We start from the raw sequence: 12581 nt of genomic DNA on the forward strand, positions 1-12581 counted from the left end.
CGTCGTGCTTGACTTTAAGCAGAACTGGAGTGTAGTATTCATATTATTAAATTAAGCAGTATTGTTTAATCTTTGCTCAACCGGAAAAGTGTTTAGGTTAGTACTATTTAAAAAAAAAACCCAAATTGACACCAAATAATATCATCCTGTTCAACACAACATAAATAAACCCAACCACCCCCGTAACAACTGAAAGATAAACAAAGCGCATCTTCAGTTTCCAGCAGCCACAATAGAGAGGAGCAACAGAGGAGCAAAGAGTGAAGCCCACGTGAACTCTCTCTCCGCTGACCAGGAGGTCACCCACCTCTCCTTCTCGCCTGAGACTCCCGGGGCCCAGACGGAGCATTGATGTCTCCTATGCCCTGGAAGTACACGTATTTCTTCACGGTGATCAGATTGGGGGCAAACTTCCAGACATCTTCTCGGTCATCAATAATGCAAACCATTGAGTCTCCACAAGGAAAGAGATTTCTAGAAGTAAAAATGTATCAGAACTACTAATACCATTTACAAAAAATAATCATCAATTAAAAGTCATGATAATTTTTATACATAACCAGTAAATAACAGATTAATCAGAAACAGATACAAACTACTCTGAGGGGCTTTTCTTTAGCTCACATTTAAACTCTCAAAGTTTCCAGAGAAAGTGCCATTGAAACAGTCACACTCTTCTCCACTGTCCCTGATATTCCTGAAAGCAGCAGTCAGCACACTTTCCTTAAAGGCCAGGGAATAAATGGTTGTGTCTGGGGGCACTGCCGTGGTCCCAGCAAAGCCACAGGGCCAGTACTAAATAAGTGGGTGTGGCCACATCCCTGCATGACTTTATTTACAAACACAAGTAATGGGCACCTGCTTCCACAGGTGAGGGCCTTCAGTTATCGGCAGGGACTATGACCTTACTCAAATCTCAGCTGGTTGAGATAACCCACCGTCTCCTAGTGTACCTACATGGCATCTTTTCAAGTCCAAAAAAGTGACTGCTATATTTCCAAAAGCTGTCAGGGCATACAGGGTGAGCAGAAATGTTAACAAGGGTCCAAAAAGCCATCTAAGGGATGCAGGCATGCTCTGTGACCCTCACGTGTGAAATTCAATTTCTGTCCACAACTCAGATTTAGAGAGGCTGGCTCGTAGCATTCAAAATTCAGAGTGATCAGTGCTTCTTGCCTGTCTTCGAGGATCAGGAAGTAAACCCAGGAGAAAGGCCTCCACGTTTAGGTTCCCCAGCTGCTAATAAAGGCCACAACTACCCAGAAAAAAATGCTCGTGTGCCCAAAATTTCTATTAGTGTGTTTGCCATAGGTGAAACACAGGGTACCTAAAATAACTTACAATTAGTGCTTCTGGCACATTTAATTCCAGACGAGGAGGAGAAAACCCACACCACCTCCAGACTGGGGAAGCAGGCCCGATTGCCTGTGTCCACCGAGACCAGCAACCCTCGCCGTGTCTGACGGCGAGCAGGCTCCTTCTTCTCTTTCGGGTAGCCTTTCCCTTTAATAAACCACTAACACTGTCTCTTTTTCCTTTGTCCTCATCAGTCTGCTCCCTCTGACACTAACCAGCAAACACGAGGTCGTTTTCTGAAATAAATCCTTTCAGACTCTCTTCTTAGTTCATACGGACTTGAATAGGTCTCCGTCTGCGAGAACACCCTAAATCTGACCACGAAATGTTAGCTGAGGGTGGCCAACACCAGCCAAAAGGCCACCAAGGCCACAGCTGTTATTGTCCAAGTCTCATTAGGAATCAACATCTGTGAAAACAAGTTATGTCTGATACAGTAACATAATGGGCGGACCTACCCTTCTGGGTAGAAATGGGGAAATCCCTTGTACAGAGCAAGCCAGAGATTTCCAAGAATGTAAAACAGCCTTTTGATCAGTGGTGGGAGAGCCCCCTCCTAAAAGCAGAGAGGACAGGAAGGGGCAGACGGTGATGGGGACGTGGAACAGGCAGAGTCGGCAGAAGGCACTGTGACTTGGGGTTTTACAACTCACTAGGAGGATTCAAGCATACAAGTTTCTAAGGAAATATAAACCTGAGATGCCAACACCAATGCCAAAAACACCTTCTTTAAACTCGCGACTCAGCCAGAGCGCCCGCCTTGCACTGGGGGATGCCCTGGGGGCCCTTCTGCCCAGACTGCCTCTCCACTGGTCATTTTCCATTTCCTATGTCCCCCACCCCAGCCCTGCCCTCAGCTCCCTCGCCCAATGCCCTGTTCCCTTGGGTTCCGGCCTGAGTCCCCCAGAGCCTGGACATTCAGGGAGAAGCAGGGAGGAAGGGGTCTGGTTTGGAAGCACAGCAGGCTCCCTGAGAAACGGGGAGAACAAGCACAGAATTACTGCTCTGAGGTCCGAAGCGCAGTCCTGATAGCGAGAATTAAGAGTGAGCTTCAGTGGTAAACACACCAGGTACATACCTAAGGTTGCCTGTTTTAGAAAACGGGTCAATACATTCGTCCCTCGACAATATTCGATGAGAAAAAAGCTTCTTCTCAGGATCTAAGAAGCCTTTGAAAAGAAAACAGACAGGTCACATGTCTAAGATGCACTGCCAGCCCGCTGCGCACACGGTCAGCCTCTCTGTTTCCGTATAACATCAGAGACTTGGAACATCACATGTCAGCATCAGATACATGTCTCTTTTCAGGTGAGACCGTCACTCACTTCTGGTTCCTTTTTTCTTATTTTAACGTGTTTAAGGGCATACCCTCGTTAAACGTTTAATGAATTTAACATTACCTGGAATTTTGCTAAGAACAGAAGATACAGGATGAACAAAGCTCAGTATCACTTCCCTAGGAAGCTTAGAGTCTGCGGGGCAATAAACACAGGAACACATAGTTTCCACCCACAATAAACATGTGAACAAATAGTTTCCACCCACACGCTGTGTACAGGGGGCCAGGATCCAAAAGGTGCCCAGAGACTGGAGCAGAGGTGGCAGACCCGAGCTGGGAGCTGAATTCTGGCTGTGCCACCACGTGCAGTCACCCTGTACCTTCAGTCACTTGTGGAGGGGGAGCTGGACACCTTGGCAGCACTTTTAAACTCACGCTCACAGTATAATCTGGGCTTTCTCAAGACTTTTAGGTTAAATCCCATTAGTGTTGCCTACACACAGACACAGTAGCACAGCTTCCTGTCGTGACGTGTGTCCCCACCATGTTTAGTTGCCACGTTCATCAGACTGGCGGCCCATCAGCGACTCCCTGTGCCATCCACACCCTGCACACCCTCTGCAACAGGCTGTCTTACAAGTCACCAATCGAATACACAGGTTTTATTGATTTCTACTATTGGCTGAAATACACACACCACCGTTAAAACAAGTCTGTGCACCTCAAAGTCCTCTCGCAAGCTGTGCCACGAGTATTGCCCTGGGGGTCCATGTGGTCTCCCTGGGGACCACTCTATACAGTAACCTCCAGATGCTTATATCCTTGGGATTACCGAGTCATGAGCACTTCATTAACAGAATATGCTCGCTCTTACAGAATGTAATTCTTTGTGAACAGTGAAGCTGCTCAGTGGCTAAACCCAAAATTTATTAATACAATTTAGTGTTTCTACAATAAATGAAAAGCACCTAAACCTCTTTACAGTTCCATCCTAATCATATTAAAAATACACATTCTGTGAAGATGGTAACTTCCAAAATCAAAAGTGGATAGAGAGAGGAAGCTATAGAAAAACCACGGCTGTCAAAAAGACCGCGGTCAGGGACCAGTGAAAGCCTGGGCCTCCCGCTGTCGTCTGTGTGAATTATCACAGGACCTGGACAATCTGTTGATCCCTTCCAATGCTATGATCACGTGTAGATACCAAGCTCAAACTCCTTGAAGCCCACCACACAGGGATATTCCCCCCCCCGCCCCGCCCCCAGCCCTCTCTCAAAGCCACGCAGGGCGTCCATCCTGAGTGATGACTTTCTCCCAAGTCCCCTCCGTGTGTGAAACATCCTCGGTCTTGACGTCCCAGCCAGTACTGGGGGGCAGCCACAGAGCAGCCATGGGTCCCCAGAACACAGTGCTGTTCTGCTGAGGGTCTCTGCAGCCCCCTGACTGGGACACTGGCCTGCACCTGCCTTGTGATGGCTTTGTCTGGACACGGTGGAACATGGGAAGTCTAAAGTACATTTCAAAGCCTGAAATGGAGAAGGCTCAGCTGCCCGCAGGCAGGCCTTGCTCACAACAGCCTCGGGAGGGCACGCTCCACCCCGGGTCCACGGGCTGTGCAGATGTCTTCCTAACCTTACTCCAGGGACCCCTCCCCGGGCACCTCCATCTCAGGTAGCATTACCTTCACTAGAACTCCACTGCATTGCTAATCAAGTCCTAGAGAGAGGCAAAGGTTCCAGAGGGGAAGGCCCGAGCCATCACTTGGCCCAGGGCTAACCCTGGGGTCTGCTTCACAGGGGGTGCTGCTTATTCACCGGTACGAGAATGCTAGAAAGTAGCTCCTTTAGTCTTCAGATCACATCTCCCAGGCAGCCACACAGCAGGCATATAAACCTACTAAAGGCAGGTATGTTGACTTTAGTTACAAGATGAATTAACTTTAACATGCTGCTTACGTGTTCATGATTAAAGTTTCCTATAAAGGCACTAAATGCTAAAGGGGGATTCAAAATTTCCAAGTTCATTTCTCCATCAACAAGAAAAGACCAAGAGTAACCTGTAAAGACATCTGAATTTGAAAGTACTTAATTTAACTACATTGTGACTAATACTAAGGAGCTGTGGCCATATATAATATGATGCGAGTGTCCATGTCCACGAATGGGTCGGAGAAGCCGGAGCCCAACTGTCCCCGGGCAGGGTGAAGCCCATGCTCTACACTCCATCCTCATCCAGAGCTGTCACCAGTGGGCAATGCTGTGTGGCCAAGGGATTCCTGTGCACACATGCTGCACGCACACGGCTGGCACAGCAGCTCAGAGTCTATACCAAGACAAGGCTCAGGCTGCAGCATACATTGCTCACTCCCAGACAGGAGCTACCCCTTCTGTCTGTACTTCAAGCGTTAAGTGCAAACAAGCATGAGCAACATGGCTCCAGAACTATTTCCAAACCAATTAATAAAATATTTTAAGCACACTTACATAGTAAGTTTCTACCTTCCCACATATCTGTGGTCCTGACCAACTTCCAAACTGGCCTGCAGTGTGCACCTGACCAGACAGCAGCCTGCCGTTTGGACTGGAACATGTCCAGTGACGGCCTGTAGGGTCCCTGCAGAGTGGGGAGCACCCTCCCAGGAGGTGAGGGGCTCAGCCATTCTTGTCTACCTGTGCCCTGCACAGACTGAATCTTGCCTTGCCACCCCCAACTGCCAGCTGTAACTAATACTGAAATTTAGTTTGGGAGAGCTTCTTGATCTTTTTCTTCATCTTCCAACAAACACCATTGAAAATAAGAAATAAACCAAACCCACTGTCAACACCATTTAAGTGTTTCAGAGCCACACAATGCTCAATTCAGTCAGGATAACTGAACAGCATCAGAGCCACTCACCTGCGATCGTGTGCGCATACAGCCGGCTGCCAAAAGTGAAGACGTGCAGCTCGTACAACTTGGCGGTCTTCTCCAGGAACTCCTTGCAGTGGGGACGCAAACGGGTGTGCAGCATCGGCTCGCCCCGGCCCAGCTGGAAGTGAAATATGCCCTGAAAAGAACGGGGGTGCCCAGTCAGAAGGAAGGAGCCACGGAGACAGCACTTCCACACCCTGCCCCCAAAGCTGCACATACACACTCTACTGTCACAGACGAGGAGTCGATCTACAGTGTACTAAACTCACGCAGCACAATGCTTTCCTTACACGAACTCTACGAGAGTGAGCGCGGAATCTCCTGCTGCGGCAACTACCTACGGTAACTACCAATGACAACCACGGCAACCTCCTATGAAATCACAACCACCAGCTATGGTAACTACCAAAGACAAACATGACAACTACCTATGGTAACTACCAATGACAACCATTGTAACTACCTGTGAAATCAGAGTAACTACCAAAGGTAACACCTTATGGTAACTACCTATGATAACTACGGCAACTATCTATTATAACCATGGTAACCCCCTATGACAGCGAACCACAGTATGACTACCTATGATAATACAGGAACTCCCTATGGAAACTACCCATGATAACTACCCATGATAACTATGGTATCTTAGTCGTCTAAGGATAACTAAGGTAGCCAGCCAGTTGCTGTGGGCTTCACCAAGGGGCTATGCCGACAGCAGCAGACCCTCCTCCTTCCTGACAGTCTGTCTGATGATGGATAAAGCGGTATCTGAGTGACGTCACACACGTCTTTGTTTCTTCAAACACTAGCACTGTCAAGGAACAGAGACACAGCAGACTGCTTAGAAGAGATCTCCAGTAATCTACTGACAGTGTCTTCCTGAGTTACTGATGAAAGGAAACCAAACAGTCCCACATAACCTAGCCTAACTCATGGACTAGGTGAAGACAGTTTTATTAACTCACACCCACAACACAAATGCTGAAACAGTATTAGAGACCATCTTTAGGAGACAGATGAAATTAGTAGTAAAGCATACCTCACTTTATTGTGCTTCACAGATACTGCATATTTTACATCTCCGAGGTATGTCTGTACCGACCTGCTTGCACACGATTAACAAGCAAATAAGTTTTCTTTCCTTAGGAAGTTACACTCTGAACATTTTCAGCCTGTTTATCAATTTTCTCAGTAAAAATGCTCCATTTTTGTTTTTTTTTGAGGAAGATTAGCCCTGAGCTAACATCTGCTGCCAATCCTCCTCTTTTTGCTGAGGAAGACTGGCCCTGAGCTAACATCTGTGCCCATCTTCCTCCAGTTTATATGTGGGTTGCCTACCACAGCACGGCTTGCCAAGCAGTGCCATGTCTGCACCCGGGATCCGAACCAGCGAACCCCGGGCCACCGAAGTGGAATGTGCGCACTTAACTGCTGCACCACCGGGCCAACCCCACTCAGTAAAAACGCTCTAAAGAACTGAAGAAGAAAGGCACAACCCTCTAGGCCTACTGAATTTCTCACCAGCTCTAAATCAGTTAAACCCCTCAGGGGCCATCCTTTTAAAACATTTAGGAGCATGAAATTTTATAAATAATTTCACCCTACTCAACAGTTAAAAAGTGCAAAACTTGCAACATAAACATCCTTAAAAACACAAGTTCAGATCTCCAAAGTTAAGAAATAAATATGTCTTTCTAGATGTCTCCAGCAGGAATCCAGGTTCAGGAGCCATGACATGTGGTCGGGCACTCCTGAGTATCAGGCAGAGCCCTGTAATTACGCTGTTAACGAGCCCAGCAGAGGAGCCTGGGCCAGCGGGCAGAGGTGCACTAAAGCCAGCAAGAACAGCTGAGGGCCATCCAAGCAGAAGTGCAGACACCTTCACCTTCTAGACCACACAGGCTGAGAAACAGGCGTGTTCTAACTCGTTCAAAGTGTCTCATAAACCAATTAAAAATGCCCAACTTCAAAGGCACAATAAAACCCAGAAACAGCTGTGGCAATATACGCTGGTACATACCCGTCGAAACTATTGCATAAAGTCCTCGAACTCTTTAAGATACCGAGTAAGCAGAGTAGTTGTTATGAATGAAACAAAGTATTTACTACCAGCCTACATCACACAAAAGAACACTGTATATTCCCTACAAGACCCCATGACAGACACAAATGACTAATACAACTAAAAAATGCAAACTGTTTTGTGGGTGAGGAATGAATTTCAGCCATAAGAAGAAAATTCACTGCCCACCACAACTACTGAATCATCTCCACAGCACTGATGATGCAAGTTAAAGTAAAGCGATTTTTACGACATTAGGGACTTATGCAGATGATTTGTACGTACGTCTGTATCAGCTGATTTACAGACTAAGCCAAACGAAAATGACAAAATTTCTTTCAGATAAAGTTTGTAACAAAACTGATGACACGTGGTTGTCAATGAATTGTCTTCACCAGACAGCTCCTGTTACTATCACACTGTCAACCAGGGGTCGCACCCTCGAGGGGCTTTGGGGCAATGGCCCTGCTGGCCTTGGCTGCACTGCCTCCTGTGCCCAGCCCGGCTGCAGTCCTCTTTCCCCAGAGTACACCTTCTCGCTGTGCTCGGTCACAATTAGGAATTGGTGAGATCTGTAGATGCTGAAAACCCAAGATCTAGCACGAGTCTATGGGCTAAAAAGTGATGACCTTAGTGGTGAGGCCTCGCTAGTTAATGAGAGTATAAGCCGCACCAGCCTCCCTTTGGAGAGCCGTTTGTAACAGGCACTCAAAGCCTTCTGAAATGCCCAGAAATCCAACTTCTCGGGCTCTGTACTGAAGACAGAGTTGAAATGTGGGAAAGTTTTAAGTGTCCTTAAATAGGGTTCCGTCCTTGACCCCTTCATTTCTCTCCATCTCCGTGGAGAATCCATGCAAGGTGACACCCAGCCTTTATCCCGAGCCCACATCTCTCAGGTACAGACCCAGGTACCCACCTGCACCTCCCACCCCGAGTATTCCAGATATTCCCGGAGGGCATCCAAAATCAGCTCGTCTTCTCCACCAACACCATTCCTCCTTTGCCCTCCACTCTACCTTGAGAGGGAGGAACAACAAATTCCAGGTCTCAGAATTCTAAACCCTGCCAACTAACACGGCCACGTGTGGACCCGGCACACAAGGGGAGCCAGTGAATGAGGAGGTGAGCGTGAGCTGGTGGTACCTCCTGACGAGGACCAGCATGGAGGCCCCCTGCACCCCCTCAGAGTACAGGCCCATGGCGGAGCCCAGGCAGACGGGGCTGATAGGGAAGGAGTCTGCAGCTCCTGCAGAAGCCCCCAAATGTCACCGAGGCCCCTCACTTTGTTTGACATCTGCTGGCAGTGCTGCTCCGTCGTGTGGATCAAGGTCTGGTCCAAGTCGACCATGAGCACCAGCTTTCTGTTTCGATGCAGTCGTTGCTGGTCTTCCCTTCCTAGCTGCTCAGCTTGCTGAAGTTAAAAAGAAAAACAACAAAGTAAGTATATTTGGATCCAAAATAAGGTGATTAAGAAAAACAAAAAGAAGCTGAGAGATGTCCTTCACCACCCTCTGTACCATCTTCCCTGCCAGCTGAACCCACTGCGTGTTTACACACCCATGGGGCCATGGCAGGCACACCCCAGCTGCCCAGAGCCAGTGCCATTTGCCCCAAACCACTCTACGGCACTCTGACCGGAGCGGGCGCAGCAGCAGTTTGGGAAAGAAAGAGAGACAAGCTGCAGCCTTGGGTTTTGCTGGAAGACAACACATTCCACAAAAACCATCCAACCCCCCAGTGGTTATCTTAGAAATAACGACCACAGCACATCTGACATTTTCCCCAAACGTCCCGTAGATGCTCCCCACTGTCCCCAGGAAACGTCTTCTCAAACACCTGGGGACTTACCTCGGAGCTCACCATCAGCTCAGGGACACTGTGCACCATGGACACGGTGGCCGTGGACAGTGGCACCTGCTGCTTCCCGTTCTTGCTCTGCAACCTGTGGACGCGAGAAGGGGTGAGATGGAGGCCTGGAACTGATGAACTGCATCAGGAAGCACACTGAACTGAAAGTGACAGGACTTCAATTCACACTCTAGTTGATGTGTACTGCTAGCTGAGCGCAGAATTTGACTGTTGACCCCTGCTAAAATATCCTCTGCTGTCTGAAAACAGACAGGAAAACTGGGAAAAACCTAAGTAACAGTCACATTCACAAAGTTCTCTGAAAACAAACTGATGGTCACAATGAAACAGAGAGGCCCTCAAACTGAAAACACAGAAGAGTCCCCAGGCCTGACAGGTGGAAATGAGGGTAACCCGAGCAGCGGGTGCGGGACGGGGGCTGGGGGATCGTGAAGTACAGGCCGCATTCTGGGACGGCCACTCCAGACATTAAGGGATGCACAGTCTGCTCGGCTGGGACAAGAAACAAATCTTAACCCACCAGCACTTTCCTCCCACACCTGGGGTGAGCCTCAGACATAACTCAGTGCTTTTAGAACTGAAAGAAATAAAGCCAGAAACTGACTGACTGCTCATGGCCAGATATGGGAAGGGGTGTCTGCCATGTGCAATTGCAGTTGGGTTCCTTACACTCCCCTCGCCCTGCCCTCAAACACCGCATCTCCTTGCACGCACAGTCATCTTATCTCAAACACTGCGAGGTGCCGTGTGTTCGCTCTTGAGCTGCCAGTACTTACTGGGTTAGGTCTTGGCCACATTCAGCACACAAGCCTTTCATGACAACGGGGTGGCTACATCCTTCTAATCGCACCAGAACGGCTCTAGAAACAGGGATGAAAACAAGCACATTTGGAAAGGGAAGAAGTACACTTCTGGCGGGAAAGGACAGCCCAGTTTCCAGCCCCCCAGGGACCCTCGCGTGACTCCAGGCAGGCCACATCAGCTCCTCTGGCTATCAAACCAAGGGCCTTTTCACCCATGGGTCTCTCTCATGTAAAACAACGAAACTGCAGACAACGCAGCTGAAAGAACTAAGGACGTCCTTCAGACTTGGGGATAACGTGCAAAGTGTCTCAAAATGCATTAACTATTGATACGCGATCCTCTTACATTTCTGATAAACAATTTATAAAAAGTGCAGCTTTGTCACGTCAACAAGGAACAACTTGGTATAACACCAGCGAGTAACACACGATTGTTACCTCTCAGTCTAGAGAGAGGCTTTGATTCATCTACGTTTTCTGACAGGACTACTGTAAAACTTGTACTTTTTATAAACACAGAAATTACTATTTTCTTTGTATGTTTCCATCAAACACTGGTCGCCTGGCAGCAGTCTTGGAAGGCAGCCAATTGGCATACGAAGCTAAAGGCTGTGCGATCAGAGCGCCCAGCGAGTCAGTGCCCCACAGGCCCAGGACGCAGTACCATGGGGACTGTCAACCCTGCTGAGCCTTGCTCAGACCCCAGCACCGGGCCACAAGTCAGGCCAGAGTCCGTGCAGCAGGGTGTTTCCTCACAAAATCAGGCCACAAAACACAGAGACACTCTCCGCAGTCCAAAGAGTCAGGACCAGTCAGAGCCTCACCCCCAGTGATGGTTGTGCATCCCTTCTCCTGGCCCCAGCATACCTTGGAGGCCGCTGGGCTGCAAGTGATTGTCATGGGCTGACAGAGCTCCCCAACTGGTACCGCAAACCAGGGGGCAACACTCCTCCGCCACGCAGGAGCCTCTTTCTTCCCCTCCCTTCTGTCCTTACTGCTCACAACCAGTCACCCAGTACCCCTGGACAGGGCCCGGGGCCTCGGTATCCACAGTGTATCCCCAGCCTGGCTGCGGGCTCAGCCCCACATCACGGTGCTGGGTCCGATGGCAGGTGGCACCTCTTCCCCTCTGAGCTCTCCAGGAACACGCTCTGTCAGTCCATCCCCTCTCCCTGCGGCATGCTCTCCCCTGTCTCAACCCCACTTAAACCTCTACCTAAAAATCTGCCTCAATTTCCCCAATCTTAAATATACACAGGAATGGACAAATCCCCGCACCAGACCACACACAGCTCCCCTGAGCAACCTTCCCTTCCCTACGGCATCTGGTCAAGGACACCTCCTTGCTCCAGGCTGCCGCTGGCCGTGGCCTCTGGTGATCCCGTGCCAGGGGAGTCCTGCCCGGCTCGCTGTCCACCTCCTCTGGGCACCCTGTACTTCCTCAGCCTTCACCACTGAGTCTCGTGCCTCTGGTCCCAGAGCTGGCATTCGGGACCCTGGCTCCACTAGCCTTCTGCACTCACGTGGCTCCGCAGCACCCCATCCACACCAAAACCCTGGCCTCCACCTGGGCACCTCAAGTCCTTCGCCCAGACACAGTTCTTGCAGTTACTCAGTCCCACCGAGTCCCACACAGGAGCTCCTCTGCCTCTCTAATCCCACCCACTACTACCCTCAGTGGCCGCCTGGTATGGGTCTCTTGGTCCACCACATGCAGTACCTCCACCCCAGGCCTCACGAGGACGCCTCGCACAGCTCCTGCTGCAGTGAGGGCATACCGCAGTCCACGGGGTCTCACCCACCTTTCCAGACCCCCTATCCAACCATCTGTCACTCAGACTCCATCCCCACCGGGGCCCTTCCTCGCCTGCCCTGCTCTCCCGCACGCATACGGGGAAAGACGAGGCAAGACTGTCTGGGATTACACCAGCAGAGCCGGCAAAAAGACCCGAGGAGCTTTCCTGACAGTCATCAAAGGTGTATTTCGATCACTTGCTAATGGAGCCCATGGAGCATTTGTCAGTGGAGCTTGTGGGGCCCTCTGGAACCTGGTAAAAATCTGCTGTTTGCCTCTTGGCATGCTGGAGGTAGGTTTTACGAGAAACAGAGTAAGCTGGTTCATTCACCAACCTACAAGGTCTTAAAAGCGCTGATGCTGCTGACATTCTAATTACAGGCTCTGCTGACCTACTATCATGTAAGAACACGCAGGCCACAGAACACTGTAACGGAAGGACTCTGGGCTCAGGCGTGTGTGACCTGGTGGCTTGGCCTTGAGATGCCACCTCTCCTCTGCGGG

At 49.6% G+C, this 12581-nt stretch overlaps 1 protein-coding gene across 5 annotated transcripts in view; it reads right to left on the minus strand.

Annotated features, from left to right (window-relative positions):
* CTDP1 (CTD phosphatase subunit 1) overlaps window positions 1-12581 on the minus strand; it is an 81195-nt gene that overhangs the window by 56659 nt on the left and 11955 nt on the right. For all 5 annotated transcript variants that reach the window (XR_011504343.1, XM_070512809.1, XM_070512810.1 and 2 more), the window contains exons 2-7: window positions 10256-10339; window positions 9459-9552; window positions 8893-9021; window positions 5531-5681; window positions 2435-2525; window positions 308-474 (exon numbers count right to left, since the gene is read on the minus strand). Coding sequence is in view for 4 of the 5 variants with exons in the window: in XM_070512810.1 (XP_070368911.1) it covers window positions 308-474; window positions 2435-2525; window positions 5531-5681; window positions 8893-9021; window positions 9459-9552; window positions 10256-10339 (716 nt within the window). In the remaining variant the exon portion in view is untranslated. The remainder of the gene's footprint in view (window positions 1-307; window positions 475-2434; window positions 2526-5530; window positions 5682-8892; window positions 9022-9458; window positions 9553-10255; window positions 10340-12581) is intronic.

This window comes from Equus asinus, chromosome 7 (assembly GCF_041296235.1).
Source record: "Equus asinus isolate D_3611 breed Donkey chromosome 7, EquAss-T2T_v2, whole genome shotgun sequence".
Taxonomy (NCBI): Eukaryota; Metazoa; Chordata; class Mammalia; order Perissodactyla; family Equidae; genus Equus; species Equus asinus.